Raw genomic sequence first — 17,500 nt, forward strand, 5'->3', positions numbered from 1 at the left:
CACCTAAGCTCGTTTTCACGGATCCCGCCCATAAGTGTTCCGTATAGAACCCCGGGGAACCGTAACGTCATGGCCTGGGATCCACCTGACTGGACCAGGCTGGGATTTAGAGGCCGGGATCCACCTGACTGGACACAGCTGGGATTTAGAGTTCCTAAGATCCCAGTATTTATTTGACTACCTTTCCCTCTCTCCCGTGTCCCCTTTGACTCTCTCTCTCTCTCTCTCTCTCTCTCTCTCTCTCTCTCTCTCTCTCTCTCTCTCTCTCTCTGTATTCTATCTGTCCTGCTTTTTGTTTGAAATGTCTATAATGTCTTGCTTTTTGTTTTAATGCTTTTAATGTCTCATGTAAAGCACCTTGAATTGCCCTGTGGCTGAAATGTGCTATATAAATAAACTTGCCTTGCCTTGCCTTGCCTCTCTCTCTCTCTCTCTCTCTCTCTCTCTTCCAGGATCCAGAAGAGGAACCTACAGCCAAGGTACGGCCTGTGTGAGTGTTAGTGCGTTTATGCGAGCTGTTCCAGTATCATTCTCCCAGCGCAGGTCACGAGAATAAGATACACACACACACTCGAGAGGAATGCAGATTTTACTCTGTGACAGAATTAGAACACGTACAACGTCGTGTGGTTCAGATTGACGGATCGTTTGGTTTCAACCTCAGACATTTACCCAGCTAGCAATCATTTGTTCTAAAAACGTTCTAAGAATGTGAATACATTAGCAGAACGTGTAGGGAATGTTGTGGGAACATTCCCTGCTAGCTCGTAGGTGTCGGCGGTTAAATCTAACTCTTTCGCCTCCCATCTCTGATTGGCCGACAGGGCAGTCGATCAAGATGTTCATCCGCGGTCGACCAATCACCATGTACATACCCTCCAACATCCAGAACTACGAGGACCTGAGGATGGAACCGCCCGCCGAGAAGCTGGAACTTGATTGGGTGTATCCTTCCCATGCCCCGCCCACTAGCTTAGCCTATATTGATTAGGCTATTAGGTTTGATTACACGGTGCTTAACTTCTTAGATAAAAGTCAGGCAAAGCTAAACACTTTATATTATCGTGCTTATCGGTTAAATTGCATAATAAAAAGTTTACCTGTGTCCTTGAGTCGACGGCCATCTTATGTCCAGGTCAATTAGAGCCACGTGACTCATCCATAAATCATCCATAAATCATCTATTATGGGTGTAGCCTGGGGCGCAAAACTGCTTATCGCCTGATTTAGCCCGGCGCTCCTTGAGGCCACGCGGGGGATGATGTCACCTTGACCGCCGCCCGTAGCTACGGTTACCGGGGGCGGGACTGCCGGGCCAACCTGTACCTGCTGCCGACGGGGGAGGCGGTGTACTTCATCGCGTGCGTGGTGGTGCTGTACCACATCAGCAGCCGCACGCAGCGCCACTACCGGCGCCACACCGACTGCGTGCGATGGTGAGTGGCCCGCCGGCGGCGGGGTGGGGGCGGGACTTGTAGGTGTCCGAGGGAGGTTCCGTTGACGGCGTTTTCTGGACCCTGTGTTTCAGCCTGACCATCCACCCGGATAAGGTGCGCGTGGCGTCCGGACAAACCTCCGGCGTGGACAAAGACGGGAAGGTGAGAGACGGAGACAGTGTCGTCTCGTTTGACGACAGAGGACGAGACGACGCTGATGATGTGTTAATCCCAGGTTATTATGGTGCATCTTTAAGACGTGTGTGTGTGTGTGTGTGTACGTGTGTGTGTATGTATGTGTACTTGTGTGTGTGTGTGTGTGTGTGTGTGTGTGTGTGTGTGTGTGTGTGTGTGTACGTGTGTGTGCGCGTGTGTGTGTATCAGCCCCTGCATCCCTGCGTCCACATCTGGGACTCGTCCACCCTGGTGACTCTCCAGCAGATCGGCCTGGGCGCCTTCGAGAGAGGCGTGGGCTCCGTCGCCTTCTCCTTCGCCGTGAGTGAGGCGCCATCCAGACCACACACCGTTAACACCCTCCCTAACACGCGCCCTTAACACCCCCCCTAACACGCGCCCTTAACACCCCCCCTAACACCCGCGCCGGATCCAGACGGCTATCGGCTGTACAGCACCATAGCTCTTGTAAACGTAACTTTGGTCGCCAGGGCTTTGAAGGGGATATTATTCACCGTCCCACTCTGGCGCTCTCTCATTATCACTTTGTGTTATTTGGCACCACCTTGCATCGTCTTTCCATCTGGCCTGTGCCCTCTCTCTCCCTCCATCCTCTCTCTCTCTCTCTCTCCCTCCATCCTCTCCCCTGCTCTCTCTCTCTCTCTCTCCTGCTCTCTCTCTCTCTCTCTCTCCTTCTCTCTCTCTCTCTCTCTCTCTCCCTCTCTCTCCCTCTCTCCCCTGCTCTCTCTCTCTCTCTCTCCCTCTCTCTCCCCTGCTCTCTCTCCCTCTCTCTCTCTCTCTCCCCTGCTCTCTCTCTCTCTCTCTCTCTCTCTCTCTCTCTCTCTCTTCATCTCGCTATCTCTCTCTCTCTCTCTCTCTCTCTCTCTCTCTCTTCATCTCGCTATCTCTCTCTCTCTCCATCTCTCTCTCTCTCCCCTGCTCTCTCTCTCTCTCTCTCTCTCCCTCCATCCTCTCCCCTGCTCTCTCTCTCTCTCTCCCTCTCTCTCTCTCTCTCTCTCTCTCTCTCTCTTTCTCCCCTGCTCTCTCTCTCTCTCTCTCTCTCCATCTCTCTATCTCTCTTTTGACTGCAGGATTCCGGAGCCTTCCTGTGTGTGATCGATGACTCTAACGAACACATGCTGTCATTATGGGACTGTGCCAAAGGAACCAAGCACGCCGAGGTCAAGGTAAAGTAAAGCACCAAGACACACACACACACACGGACGCACACACACTCACACTCTGTCCTGCGGCCTTTGGGTCTTTATTTCAGACCGTTATTTCAGAACCGACAATCCTGTCACGTCCACCGGGAATTTATAGTGGTTTTGTGTTCAACACGCTGTGGATGTAGATAAAAGAATCCGTAGCAAAATCTTCCCCCCTCGTTTCTGTCAGAAAGAAATCTACCTCCCACTTGTCTTCTGCCACGAGCCAAGCCTAGAATTAGCATGCGTGGGCGGCGCTCGAGCCAGAACCGCATTACAGCGCGAATCTGTAGATCCCTGGTATATAAAGGCGGTCTGTTCGTACAGATTCTGCAAAAAAAAAAGAAAATAAAAGATGGCCGACACATCAGCGTCCAGCTCTGTCGTGGGCTTTTGTCCCAAATTTCTCAACTTCCCCGAGAGCAATTTCAGCAGGGTTGCCGGGGCAACCGTGTAAATATTTTAGTGCGAATTTGTCCGTCGGCGTGGTGTGTGAGCGCCGTTACATGGCGTGAGCCTGGGTGTGTGTGTGTGTGACGGCGGGGGGCGTGGGGGGGGGGGCGCGGGGAGGGGGGGGGGGGAGCTGCATCGGTGGGCGGATGGGTGAGATCGTATTCCGCCCTGGCCGACGGGGGTTCTTGTCGCACGTACGTCAGACTTCTCGTACTTTCGTAAATTGGTTTGCATAAGTGTCGTTTGTCATGGCTGCGCAGCTGGCCCCCGGGCAGTTCCATTTCGGGAGTGGGAGGGGTCAGACCGCATACCCTACTGTAAACACACATGCTCATTTAAACTGTGACCTAGTGCTATCCAGACTGTACCCATCCCCCATTCAAATGGTTTGTTTTTAACACAGCACTTCCTTAGTAACAGATTTGTTTTAACAGAAAATGTACACTGAATTGTATAGAAATGCACAGAATCGTATAGGGATGCCATTTTGATAGATGCTGTATTTCAGAATATCAGACCGAACCTGAAGTCTGTTTGTCGCGTTGCAGAGCACCAACGAGGCGGTGTTCTCCGTGGAGTTCAACCCCGACGACAGCAGCAACATCATCACCTGCGGGAAGTCCCACGTCTACTTCTGGACGCTCAGCGGCGGCGCGCTCACCAAGAAGCAGGGCATCTTCGGGGTGAGTGAAGCACCCTGGGAAAAGGAGTGTCCCCGCGCGCAGGGAACCTGTCACTCAGATGTCACACTCGGATATCGGGAGTAACACCTGTGTGAAACAGACGATTATGCGTCGTTTGTACGTCGTTTGTACAGCGTTTGTACAGCGTTTGTACGTCGTTTGTACGCCGTTTGAACGTCGTTTGTACGGCGTTTGTACGTCGTTTGTACGCCGTTTGTACGTCGTTTGTACGTCGTTTGCCGCAACGTTGACTTGTTTCTCTCTCCTCTCTCTCCTGACAGAAATACAAGAAGCCAAAGTTCATCCAGTGTTTCGTGTTCAGTCTCACCGGGGATGTGCTAACAGGGGACTCGGACGGGAACATCTTAACATGGGGCAAATCTGCAGCTGACGTCAAAACGCTGGGGAAAGGGGCCAAAGGTCAGCCCCTACGCAGTCCACATGAATATTTATTTGACTGTTGAGATTTTTGACCACTAAAATAGCAAAAATGAAGAATTTCTCTCACTAAACGGACTGATGAATGATTTGTATTGTATTGTATATATACATTGTATTGGATTATTATTGAATTCCGTTTCATTGACATCTCCTCAACCAGTAGACGTTACATTAGCATAGCATAGCATTAGCTTAGCAGCGCATTCAACGTAGGTAGTCAAGAGTTCCACTGCTCGCCAGGACTCAAGGACATCTCCTTTCTAAACAAGCGTCTAAGAACTTAACCTTGTGCTAAAGAAACACAGCTAAATACAGACCATAATATAGATAGTGTGATGACTTAACTTGTGAGTTCTGGCAAGTAGTAGCACACTGGCTCTTCCTACGTTAAATGCAATTATTGTTAGTCTCTTTGGATAAGGCGTCTGCTAAATGACTGTAATGTAATGTACAGTAAAGAGAGACCAGCGGGCTGTGTGTTGATAACGGTGTGTCTCTCCCGGTCGCAGAGACGTTCCAGATCATGCGGCAGACGCAGGCCCACGAGGGCAGCGTGTTTACGCTGTGCGTGCAGCAGGGCGGCGCCGTGCTCAGCGGCGGGGGGAAGGACCGCAAGGTCATCCGCTGGAGCGCAGACCTGGCGCCCGAGAGAGAGTGCGAGGTGAAACGCCGGCGTGTGTGTGTGTGTGTGTGTGTGTGTGTGTGTGTGTGTGTGTGCTGTGATTCTGGAAGACGGCAATCTTGTGTAGGGCCGCCCCCGGAAAGTCGACGAGTCTTATATTAACTGAGATATAAAATATTTTTCCCATAGACAGATTGAGCCAAAACAGTTCATTGTTGACTGCTGCTCAATGCATGAGCCTTTTCACACACGCTTTCAAATGTACAGTTGAGGAGACTGTCGTCAAATATCCCAATCTTAATGTAGGCTATGGGAAACTGTATAGAAACATGGGGGCATCTGAAGTAGATGGACAATGTGGGCTAGATGATTCATGTTTAGCAAGAAAATCAGGTGTCTTTATTGTGCTGCCTGAGTTTGAGTTAGTTTGAGAGCTGTCTCCCCTCAGCCTAACGTTAGACATATGGGCTGCGTTCCGAATCGCATACTTCTACTTCTTACTACCAGTACCTACTACAGCTGCCCTTAGAAAGGACGTACTTTGCAAGCAGTAGGCATCCAATTGGGACATACGACCTTGTCATAACATTGCGCCTTGAAATTTGCCCACATCCGTCGCTGTCCATAACGCGACATTCGTCTACAGCAGTCACGACTCGCACATGTGACGCACATTTCCGCTGCGCACAGGATTGTGGGTCAGAATAGCCAGAAAAGCCTGCTGGCTTGCAAACTGCAAAATACGACCGGATGTAGTAGGACATCCTGGTATTTTTGCCATACTGCATGTGGCATACTATGTATTGGGACATACTACATCCTGTTTCGGCAAACTATATAGTAGGGTAGTATGCGATTCGGAACACAGCCAGGAGAAAAGAGGAGGAACGAATCATCGAATCTCTGATTTGAATAGGCGAATCGGATTCGGCTCACAAAATTCAGAGTCGGGGACAGCCCTAATCTTGCGTAAGATAACGTTGAATTCCGTCGATTCTTTCGGTATTATCTCTCTAGATTCCAGAGAACTTCGGGGCGGTCCGTACCATTGCGGACGTCGACGGGGAAGAGCTGTTGGTTGGTACGACCCGAAACGCCATCCTGAGAGGCACCTTTTCTGACGGCTTTGTGGCCATAGTCCAGGTACAAGTGATATGAGAAGCTTAATTTGACACGGACACACATTTACATTACATTTCATTTTTCTCATTAAGCAAACGCTTTTATCGAACGCGAGCACACACACACACACACACACACACACACACACACACACACACACACAGGGTGACAGTGAGTGTTGTATCGTCCCTTGCAGGGCCACGTGGATGAGATGTGGGGCCTGGCCACTCATCCCTCCCAGGACATCTTCCTGACGTGCGGCCATGACAGACAGGTGTGTCTGTGGAACGCAGAGGAGCACAAACTAGACTGGTGCACCACACTGGAGGTAACGCACGCACACACACACACACACACACACACACACACACACACATACCGTACAGGTGAACACACTTTTTAAATGTTTTTCAGGAGTATGGACTGTGTGCTGATTTCTGTCCCAGTGGAGCCGTCGTGTCTGTTGGCCTCAGCACAGGAAGGTGAGACCCTCCAATCAGAACATCGTTAATACCGACCCAATATCAAGACCTGCACTACTATCAATCAATCAATCAAGTTGGATTTATATAGCGCCCTTCATGATATCCAGAGCGCTTTACAGAGTCCAGTATTCATTCAGACACAGTCATACCGGTGGTGGTCAGCTACATCTGTAGCCACAGCTGCCCTGGGGCAGACTGACAGAAGCGTGCCAGCCAATCAGAGCCTACGGCCCCTCCGACCACCACCAACATTCATTCATTCACACGTTGCATGTCTTTATGATGGTGGGGGAAGCCGGAGTACCCGGAGGGAACCCACGCAGGCACGGGGAGAACATGCAAACTCCACATCAGAACCAGACCCAATATCAAGACCTACACTACTACACATCAGGACCAGTAACTTGGACCAGTATCAGTGCATGAAGTCCCACTAATAAACCCAGCAAACACGTCAACGTCAGGGAGACGTTCAGATCATGTCTTAATAACGTCCGTCGGTCCAGAACCCCATTTGTACATCTGCTGGACCCCTCAATATTCAAACGTCTGGATTGGACCCCTCTAAGACGTCTATGGACGTGCAAAACGGGTTCAATATCTGAACGTAAAAAAAAAAAAATCATTCTGGCTCCTAATTGGATGTCTTTGGACGTCCGAAAAAGACAAAAAAGACATCTAAAAGACGTCTTTTAGACGTGTCTTTGCTCAGTGGGAAGTGGTCGACCCGAATGTAAAACCAGTGTCGTAGGAGTGCTTGTTTGGGGTCATGCTCTTCCTCTAACACCCCTCCCCCCCTCATCTTCCTCCTCCTCCCGGGCATCGTCCAATCACAGGTGGCTGGTCCTTGACCTGCAGACGCGAGAGGTGGTCTCGGACTACACCGACGGCAACGAGCAGCTGTCTGTCATGAGATACTCGCCAGGTCAGGGGGTCACCGCTCTCTCTCTCTCTCTCTCTCTCCCTCCCTCTCTCTCTCTCTCTCTCCCTCCCTCTCTCTCTCTCTCTCTCCCTCCCTCCCTCCCTCTCTCTCTCTCTCCCTCCCTCTCTCTCTCTCTCTCTCTCTCTCTCCCTCTCCCTCCCTCCCTCCCTCTCTCTCTCTCTCTCTCCCTCTCTCTCTCTCTCTCTCCCTCCCTCCCTCCCTCCCTCTCTCTCTCTCCCTCCCTCTCTCTCTCTCTCCCTCTCTCCCTCTCTCTCTCCCTCCCACCCTCTCTCTCTCTCTCTCTCTCTCTCCCTCCCTCTCTCTCTCTCTCTCTCCCTCTCTCTCCCCCTCCCTCCCTCTCTCTCTCTCTCTCTCTCCTCCCTCTCTCTCTCTCTCTCTCTCTCTCTCTCTCTCTCTCCCAGGGTTGCAACTCTCTTTTTGGAACACTCTTTGTCGTGTTTTTATTACCCCTTTCTCAGATGGTAGCTTCCTGGCAGTGGGTTCCCATGACAACTTCATCTACATCTACACGGTCACCGAGAGCGGCCGTCGCTACACGCGCTTTGGGAAGTGCAATGTGAGCAGTGCATGATGGGAGATCGTGGGTGGTTATGGGCTATCGTGGCATAAGTTATTCAAATGACGGGACAGGTAGATGGTGGTGTTTTAGGTGTAATGTCCGTTTCTGTCCAATCAGGGCCACTCCAGCTTCATCACTCACCTCGATTGGTCCAAAGACGGGAAGTACATCATGTCCAATTCGGGCGACTATGAGATCTTGTACTGTGAGTTAATACGCATACGTCTTTGTCAGTGTCTCTATTCAGACATGTCCAAGGTCTGCTCAGTCGACTGAACGTCTGATTCAAACATGTCCAAGGTCTGTTCAGTCAACTGAACGTCTGATTCAGACATGTCCAAGGCCTCAGTCGACTGAACGTCTCATTTTCTCTGGTCTCAACACCCAACAGGGGACGTAGCCGGAGGCTGCAAGCTACTGAGGAACCGCTACGAAAGCAAGGACAGGGAGTGGGCGTCCTACACCTGTGTCCTAGGCTTCCATGTCATGGGTGAGAGAGACCAGCGTTCAATACCGTCTTTTCAACATCACCCTGACCATTATACTGTACGACCGTTTAAAGCTGCAATCATCGATTTTATTGACATTGTCAAAACTAATTAAAACCACCTGGTATCAGATTGTCCCACTGAGTCATAGTGTCCTAATGGCGTCCTACTTTAATGACTCGTCCCTACCGGTCGCTTGGCTGGTGTAATTCCAGCATTTCTTCCTGTGTTGTCAATAGCTTTGCCTTGGCTCCGTTCCACCCTCTGCGAACATGCAAGCTTCTTCTTGACAAAGCGGCCATTTTGGCAAACTAATGACGGCGAGCAAAAAAAGAAAGCAGATTCATCTTTTACATTTCAAAAGAAAATAATTTGTTAGAAAATATTATATTGAAAGGAGCAGTTTGTTTGCCGTGTACCAGTTTGCGCGAGTCTCTTACTGCCATCTAGTGGAATTTATTGGTAAAATAAAATCACTGATCACCGCTTTAACCGTTATGATATAACCATAGTATAACTATGATATAACCATAGTATGCCCATTTATTACCATCATACAACCACCATACAGTACTGTATGTCCATGTACCTTAGTTATTATCAAGTGGCTGAACACCAAACAATATATATAATATATATATGTCAGGCACTGCATTGTAAATAAGAAATGGTTTTTAAATGACCTGGTAAAAGGTAAAAGGTGTCTAATTGTCACCTGTGTTCCAGGTGTGTGGTGTCTAATTGTCACCTGTGTTCAGGTGTGTGGATGGAGGGATCTGACGGTACCGACATCAACGCCCTCTGCCGCTCCCACAGCGAGAGGGTGGTGGCGGTGGCCGACGACTTCTGCAAGGTCCACCTCTTCCAGTACCCCTGCCCTAAACCCAAGGTCAGACACACACACACACACAGACACACACACACACACACACACACGCCAATACAACATCTACAATGATATCTAGCACATTTACTCCATTCAAGAACACATACAGTATATAAATAGCGCTATAATTCAAATAAATCAATAAATAAATCCGTGTTTTAATTGAAAAAGCATGAATTTGTCATCGTCTTGGCTTCCCTCCCCGTCAGGCCCCGAGCCACAGGTACGAGGGCCACGGCAGTCACGTGACCAACGTGCGCTTCACCCACTGTGACAGCCACCTGCTCTCCATGGGGGGGAAGGACACCTGCATCCTCCAGTGGAGGGTGACGCGCCCCGGGGCGGGGGACAGCAGCGAGCGCCTGGCCTCAGCCTCGGCCTCCTCCACCAGCTCCCCCGAACCCGGGTCCTGAACAGCATAGAGAGAGAGAGGGGGGGGGGGGGGGGGAGGGAGGGAGGGAGAGGGGGGGGAGGGAGGGAGAGAGAGAGAGAGAGAGGGAGGGAGGGAGAGAGAGAGAGAGGGAGGGAGGGAGAGAGAGAGAGGGAGGGAGAGAGAGAGAGAGAGAGAGGAGGGAGGGAGCGAGAGAGAGAGAGAGAGAGAGAGGGAGGGAGAGAGCGAGAGAGAGAGAGAGAGAGAGAGAGATGTGCAACATAGAAAGAGAGGAAAAGCACTGGTCTTTGTAAGGCTTGTAAGATGTGTGTTTTTGACTGTGCAGAGGACCGATGATACAGTCATCTCCTTGAGCCTATATATAGGATTCTCTTTTAAAGACAGATTTTTATAGATATGAGCCACAAAGTAGAAAAAAAGATTTACGCACACGCATCAGTGCAATGCTTCACCTTTAATTGCCGAGCTTTCCGGCTGTTAGGCCTTCATCAGAGCATACACAGATACGCATAGATAACATAGATACGCACAGATACACAGATATGAGCCACACAATGACGTAAGAACACATTCCTTGGTGGTGTGAACTGAATGTGTTTACTTCTGTTGGACTTTAGTGAATTTTTCTTGACTTAATTAATAGCCAATGTTTCCGTGGCTTCATGTCTGATTGCTATTATGATCTTGGTGACAAAGAGGTCAGATCTTGACATTCCAAAACTTTTTGTTTTCCAGTTTTAAGACGTTTTGCGCACCAAGCAAACTCAACACAGTGATTTTTGTTTATGGAGGTATTTGCTTATCATATCCTAATATCATACTTACTTTCTAACTCTGAAAATGGTTTTATGTTTTCTGCGTTTAGTGCGTCTGACATATGTTGCATTTGCCGGACAGTGACAATCTTAAAGTGCCTGAATAATAAAATAAAAAAAGGCTGGTATGAACCAATATCTCCTGAGTATTAGAGATTTACAAATGTTTACTTTTAAAATATTTACTTTTATATGTGTATTTAAGAGTATATTGGATATACTGTGATGTTCTGTGATATATTTCTATCAATAAACAACAGTCCCCACTGCTTGTGACTGTTCCTCGTGTTGCTGGAAACTGCACGGTGCTACAAATTCCACTAGAGGGCAGTGTTGTGCAAATTATTGCCAGGTGAGTTATGTCAGTGTCAGTCAGTCAGTCAGTCAGTCAGTCAGTCAGTCAGTCAGTCAGTCAGTCAGTAGGCAAACTGAGACTCTGACTATGATGTAGCCAGGGACTTCATATCTTCATATCATATATACATCATAATAATCATGGGTACACTAATTAGTTGGCAGTATCACCAGTTCTCGGTACTATGATCATCTTAGCACACAACCTTTATTATAGCAGTGGGGCATTGAGACCAGGATCTCTTTTTCATTGGGGCCCCGTACAACACAAAAACATATAGGCTAATACAATGAAATGGTGTAGGCTATAGTCTTCTAAAACACAAAACAAACATATACAACACAATATAGTACAGTAAAGCGAGTATAGCTATTTAATGCATGCATAGGATCGGATTTTAACAGAGTAAAAAAACAAATTCAACCAAATTATCCTTGCATGCAAAGTTGATAATAGACTAAGGCTAACGTTTTGCCTATTTGAAAATGGGTAGGCAGACCACCAGCCCATGCTTCGGATAATAAATGGCCTTTAGACACATTTTTATTTGAATCTTGTAAAAGAGAAACGTGCAGTTCAAACTGCTTGCAAACAGCTGTGGTTCTGGTGCTGTGTGTGCTGCTACTGAAGCTTACTGTACCTTCTGTGGGCCAGAGTATATAAAGCAAATAGGCCCGTTTGTATGCGAGTGTATGCGTGTAATAATTCATGATGTGTGTGTGTGTGCGTGCGTGTTTGTGCGTGAGTAGTGTAATATTATGTATGTGTGTGTGTGTGTGTGTGTGTGTGCGTGTTTGTGCGTGAGTAGTGTAATATTATGTGTGTGTGTGTGTGTGCGTGCGTGTTTGTGCGTGAGTAGTGTAATATTGTGTGTGTGTGTGTGTGTGCGTGCGTGTTTGTGCGTGAGTAGTGTAATATTATGTGTGTGTGTGTGTGTGTGTGTGTGTGTGTGCGTGCGTGTTTGTGCGTGAGTAGTGTAATATCGTGTGTGTGTGTGTGTGCGTGCGTGTTTGTGCGTGAGTAGTGTAATATGGTGTGTGTGTGTGTGTGCGTGCGCGCGTGTTTGTGCGTGAGTAGTGTAATATTGTGTGTGTGTGTGTGTGTGTGTGTGTGTGTGTGTGTGTGGTAAATATGCCGGAGTGTTCCGATTATACTTTCCGAAGATGACGTTAACGAACGCAAGGGGAGGGGGGGGGCCGTGTGTGTGTGTGTGTGTGTGTGTGTGTGTGTGTGTGTGTGTGTGCGAGTGTGTGACTGTGAACTGAGCGGAGGTGAAGAAGAGGAGGATGAAGCTGGGAGCGGAGGATGGGAGGAAGAGTGTAGTAAGAGACAGGGCCAGGCTATCAAGGACCGTGTGTGTGAGTGAGTGAGGAAGAGGCAGAGGGAGGAAGAGGCAGAGGGAGGTCGTTTCACGGATTGTGAAACAAAGACCCGGTTTTTCTCGGTTACCCCCCGGTAACACGGTAACGGAAACTTTAAACTTTTACCCGCGCGTGTTGGCTGCCGTGCCGGGTCCCGGCTTTGTTTCACGGGGAGGAGGAGATCTGTCTAAGACTAATATTTATATAAAAATACACCTTTTCCACGCAAGAGGGGGGATCCCTGGGACGTGACGGGAGAATGGCGGCCAACATGTACCGAGTCGGAGGTGAGTGGGATTTGAAACGCACGGCTCCCCTTGGTCGGTTTACGTTTGTTAGCTTTAGCTTAGCATCGAGCTAGCTCATCATTATTAGCTTTAGCTTAGCATCGAGCTAGCTCATCATTTCCGTGACGGCTAACATGGAGATGCTAACGGCTAAGCTAGGCTAGGCTAGCTACTTAGCAAGGCTGGCTAAATGCTAAATTAGCATTAAGTTAGCTAGCTAGCTACACGTTAGCTGGTGTTAATATGTTAGCTAGCTAGCACTAATCTTTAATTAAATAAGATTTAATGTTGGTTACGATTAGTCTTCCACGAGTAAATGAGTAGCATGCTAGCTAATGCTAGCGGCTAACTTTCCCAATCCAGCAAACATGAGCCTACTTGGCTAGTAAGCTAGCTAGCAAGCTAACCACTCTGCTAGCTAGAATCTAGCACTTTAATCACAGTATTAACGTTACAAGATGTAGATTTCAGATGCTGTAACTTGAGTTACTGGAGAAGTGAAGCTAATGTTTGCTACTTTACTATCCAGCTACCTTCATTATGGATGTGTTCAAAAAGCCGGTTGCTAAACGTGCGTGTGCAAGATGGCTAGATTCCTCCACTCATCCCTCCACTCATCCCTCCTCTCATCCCTCCACTCATCCCTCCACTCATCCCTCCTCTCATCCCTCCCCCCTCCTCTCATCCCTCCTCTCATCCCACCTCTCATCCCTCCACTCATCCCTCCTCTCATCCCTCCTCTCATCCCTCCACTCATCCCTCCACTCATCCCTCCCCCCCCCTGATCAGGGGAATGTGGATGATTCCCACCATGGTACATCTAGCACTAATATAATGATCTTATTGATATTTATTGGCATGGACAACCCGGTGCTCTACACAGCATCTTCCCTCTGATCGATGGAGGTGTAGAAGTCTGTATTTACACCTCGACTCAGTCTGTGTTTTGATATATATAAATATCCAGTCCGATAATGTTATATTCTGTCTTATTTGACCGTGCGAGGTTCCGTAAGAGCCTCAGTATCCAGGTCACGGTGATTAAACGGGACACTAAAGGATCCCGTCTGTGTCTGCGGGCTCAATGTAAACAAGTGCTCGCTTGAGACTCGCCTTGGATTTATAACGACCTCAAAGTCGTGGTTAACGCCTGTAAAGCATCTATAGTTATTACTGTACATTGGAGTAAGTAATATAGCGTTAGGTGGCTGTCAATGCACGTGCCATGCGTTTCCATCTAATATTTTGGTTGCAGATGTATGCACCCTGTCCAGTCTAGATGGATATTGTCAGGTGTAAGGAAGAAGCTTGATAGCTGGTTTCTGACCGTCCGATCATAGCCAACAAGGCAGATCTGTGCCTCGGGTTTGAGGGTAGATACCCCCTTTTAATGTCGCTTACTACTCTACACCACGTATGGCTCCACCTGTCCGTCCACCTCTCGTCCCTCCCATCGGTCACCGTGGCCTTGAAACCCGGTCTGGCGCGAGGAGGGCCTGCTCGGTCCAACAGCGGCACCGTAGGCCTCGAGAGCGCCCACGCACGTGACAGGAGAACTATTAACCCGTGCACCGTCGGCCTCCCGGTGGCGGCTTTGACGCGAGCACTCATCAAGAGGCGGGCCACCATTTAGGGCCACCGTTCTGTCGCGAGCGCCATGCTTGATGTTTTTATCTTTGCTGCTTTCAAGATGAGTACAGAACCCTGAAGGGGTTAAATCCAGATTGTGTGTGTGTGGGTCGTGTTGTGTGGCATTTGGAATGGACTCAGATGTGTATCAGATGTTGGAGTATATCTAGACCCGTGTCACGCTGTTCAGCAGGTCGGGTTGTGACAGTAGTGACAGTAGGCCACAGAGCTCTGGTGTTTTTGGCTGAAGAGTCCTCGGCGAGACCCCCTCGCGTGACTTCACCCAAAGACCCCCTCCCGTGACTTCACCCAAAGACCCCCTCCCGTGACTTCACCCAAAGACCCCCAAGCGTGACTTCACCCAAAGACCCCCTCCCGTGACTTCACCCAAAGACCCCCTCATGACTTCACCCAAAGACCCCCTCGTGTGACTTCACCCAAAGACCCCCTCATGTCGCCGTCTGCCACCGACTGCTCTTTATCTGTGGCAGCGGGAAGTGACATAACGTTACGTTGCATCAGCCTACATTATTCAACTGAATGTTCAAGTTTGATTTAGTGGTAACGATGAATGTGGTCTAAAGCTTAGCCTATATGTTTAAAGGGTGTACACTAAACGACTAAAGGTTAGCCTATATGGTTTTCCTCTGTAACAGTTGTCCTGTCCCTTGCGGGGTCACACACGACCAACAGGCCGATACGTTCCTATACGTTCGCCTTTTCTGCGCCCCTCCGAAAACGGGAGGAGCGGTTTGGAAGATGCCCAGCATGAGTTAAGCGCTCCTGCTAGTTGAATTGTGGTTTCGTCCGGGTCCGACCGTGGCTTATAGCCAGAGGAGCCTATTCACAGCGGGGGGGGGGTGTAGTTGATGTATGACCCTGATGGGGACTCATGGAGGGAATCAATGTTTTCTGGTCTTTCGTAGCGCTAGCCTGGCGATGTCTGATTTGAAGTGCGCCATTTAGGCTCTAAATGGCTTCTCCTGACATTATTTGTAGACCCCGAAAGCGCATCAACAAGTCGGCACGCGTGTCGGATCATGATCTTCCTCAGAGGGGTTAGTCAATAGGGCGCATGGCCTAGCACACTGCGCCACACCGGCTGTCACAAGCATGCTATTATTATTATTATTATTCACCACCACCTGCCGGATAGCCGGTTTTTCCCTCATCCGTTTCGAGGTTTATTCCTAGTCACGTCTAGATAATTCAAATCAGACGCCTCGGCTTGTCGCCGATTTGTGCCGATAAACGCGGGTGGCCGTCCGAGGCATTTGATCCCGGGAGGGCGGGCGAGCCCTGCGCTGTGACCCCCCCCCCCCTGAAAAGACCCGTCTCCCCGGAACCATCGATCCACCGGGGCGGGCACAGCCTCTCCGGACCCGCCTCCTCCTCTCCAGCCCCGCCTCCTCCCGCTGACACGGCTTTGACCGAGCCGGCAGCCACCGCCGCCGACACCCATGTTTTTGATTTTGACCCAGTGGGCACAGACGGCAGCGCGAGAACATGGAGGATCAGGGAGGGATCTACGGAGGGAGGAGGAGGAGGGGGAGGAGGAGGGGGGAGGGGAAGAAGAGAGAGGATGACCGTGCGGGTCTGTCTCTCCTCTCCTGAGCCAGGGACGTGTCAAACGGGATGAGAGCGTGATTCCCGGCGTCCCTGTGGCATTGCATAACGGGAGGGAGGGAGGGAGAGAGGAGGAGGAGGGAGGGAGGGAGGGAGGGGCCGAGAACAAGAGAGGAGCAGTCCTCTTTTTACTGTCACCTACCCCCAGTTGTCCCTGGCGCTACTGTAAGTGGGGCAAAGTAATCTGTCCCCTCTCCCGACACGCTCCTCCTGCTCCCGTAGGATGACCAATAGGGATGATGTGAGCCAGCCACTGTCAGCGTCCACCCACGGCCGGTGTGTCCGTTCACGAGATGCGTTTTTCTGTGTTCATTCCTGTTCTCAGACTTTGTTCTGTACAGTAGGTCATACTGTAAATAGTGGTTGTCGGTTAAACTAGAGGCTAGTCCCCTTATCGTGTGCTCGGTTATTTGCGACGGTCATCTGGCCGAGAGGTCGTCTCTCTAGGTCCCCGTGACCTTTATGACCCCCAGACACGTCTGAATTTCCTTCCGACACCCCCCAGAAACCTCCGCCATGCTCGGGCCCGTCGCTGACAAACCTGGCAGCCCGCTGTGACGTCGATGGGCGCTGTCCGCCGAGTTGTGAATGCAGTTGTCTGCTTGTGGTCAGTGTGGGCTTGTGGGTATTCTTGCGGGGAGCAATAAGGAGGCATATCCTCCTTAAGGAGGTTAATTAAAGCGATGGGCCGTGGCGATGGTCAATCTCGTATCTCCGTAACGTCTTTAGCTCAACGGTGTTTTGTATGTCGTCTTGTTGCTATCAGATGTTTGATGCACACGCAGGTAGTCAGGTTGCCATTTTGCTTTCATTTGACTTCCCAAACATTTCCGTTCATTTGCAAAAACTTGTCAATGGTGTATTATTGTCTCACAGAAGCTCCTGGATTTCTAGGTCTTAGATATTCACCACAGGGTGAGGTAGGCTACATCAAATTATGTTTTCAATCGGCAATAACAAGCCCATCAGTCAGTATTTGGAATTCGGGCTGAAGGGGTAATTTGTAACACGTGCTGTGTGTCTTCCTGCAAGTCTAAATATCCGTGACTTGGAAAACGGGATGGCATTTATGACGCGAATTTCAAGCGAAACAAGTCATGTGACTTCCAGCGCACCGAACGTCGCATAGCGGTGAGACGACGTGTCTGAACTCCTGTTGAAGTAAAAGACGCTACAGGGATGCGAGTTTAACATCACGGCCGATAACTTTAACCGTTGTGGTTCGGTAGAGACCCGTGTTTTTTTGGGGGGGGGGGTTGTTGTAGACACCGAAAAAAAAAGACACGATCATATCAATACGCGCCCGTCTGTCTGTGTCAAAGTCCAAACTCCGCTCCACTGCAGCCGGACACGGCGTCCATCTATGAACGGGCGCTGCAATCGCACCCAGAAGGTCAAGTTTGTTCAAAGTCACGGCGCTGAATCGATCCGCAGACCCGGGTTCACGATTCATCCTGCCCCTCTCTCTCTCTCTCTCTCTCGTTTTCAGATTACGTGTATTTTGAGAATTCCTCCAGCAACCCCTACCTGATCCGC

The 17,500-nt window shown here is 49.7% G+C and overlaps 2 protein-coding genes across 2 annotated transcripts in view; both read left to right on the top strand.

Moving 5' to 3' along the window:
- eml3 (EMAP like 3) overlaps positions 1 to 9,913 on the top strand; it is a gene marked incomplete at both ends in the record, with an annotated part of 31,943 nt that extends 22,030 nt beyond the window's left edge. Inside the window, 18 exons of the mRNA XM_084461155.1 lie at positions 453 to 479; positions 825 to 945; positions 1,287 to 1,436; positions 1,529 to 1,598; positions 1,821 to 1,931; positions 2,702 to 2,797; positions 3,820 to 3,954; positions 4,236 to 4,374; positions 4,905 to 5,056; positions 6,035 to 6,160; positions 6,336 to 6,467; positions 6,554 to 6,621; positions 7,461 to 7,549; positions 8,026 to 8,123; positions 8,244 to 8,331; positions 8,518 to 8,616; positions 9,373 to 9,503; positions 9,710 to 9,913. Of these exons, the coding sequence (XP_084317281.1) occupies positions 453 to 479; positions 825 to 945; positions 1,287 to 1,436; positions 1,529 to 1,598; positions 1,821 to 1,931; positions 2,702 to 2,797; positions 3,820 to 3,954; positions 4,236 to 4,374; positions 4,905 to 5,056; positions 6,035 to 6,160; positions 6,336 to 6,467; positions 6,554 to 6,621; positions 7,461 to 7,549; positions 8,026 to 8,123; positions 8,244 to 8,331; positions 8,518 to 8,616; positions 9,373 to 9,503; positions 9,710 to 9,913 (2,036 nt within the window). The remainder of the gene's footprint in view (positions 1 to 452; positions 480 to 824; positions 946 to 1,286; positions 1,437 to 1,528; positions 1,599 to 1,820; positions 1,932 to 2,701; positions 2,798 to 3,819; positions 3,955 to 4,235; positions 4,375 to 4,904; positions 5,057 to 6,034; positions 6,161 to 6,335; positions 6,468 to 6,553; positions 6,622 to 7,460; positions 7,550 to 8,025; positions 8,124 to 8,243; positions 8,332 to 8,517; positions 8,617 to 9,372; positions 9,504 to 9,709) is intronic.
- Positions 9,914 to 12,355: 2,442 nt separating this feature from the next.
- Positions 12,356 to 17,500, top strand: part of mta2 (metastasis associated 1 family, member 2) — a 38,535-nt gene continuing 33,390 nt past the window's right edge. Inside the window, exons 1-2 of the mRNA XM_084461196.1 lie at positions 12,356 to 12,709; positions 17,454 to 17,500. The exon at positions 17,454 to 17,500 is cut by the window's right edge and continues 21 nt beyond it. Coding sequence (XP_084317322.1) covers positions 12,682 to 12,709; positions 17,454 to 17,500 — 75 coding nt within the window. The 5' untranslated portion in view covers positions 12,356 to 12,681. The remainder of the gene's footprint in view (positions 12,710 to 17,453) is intronic.

Source organism: Borostomias antarcticus (assembly GCF_949987555.1).
Source record: "Borostomias antarcticus genome assembly, chromosome: 37".
Classification (NCBI taxonomy): domain Eukaryota; kingdom Metazoa; phylum Chordata; class Actinopteri; order Stomiiformes; family Stomiidae; genus Borostomias; species Borostomias antarcticus.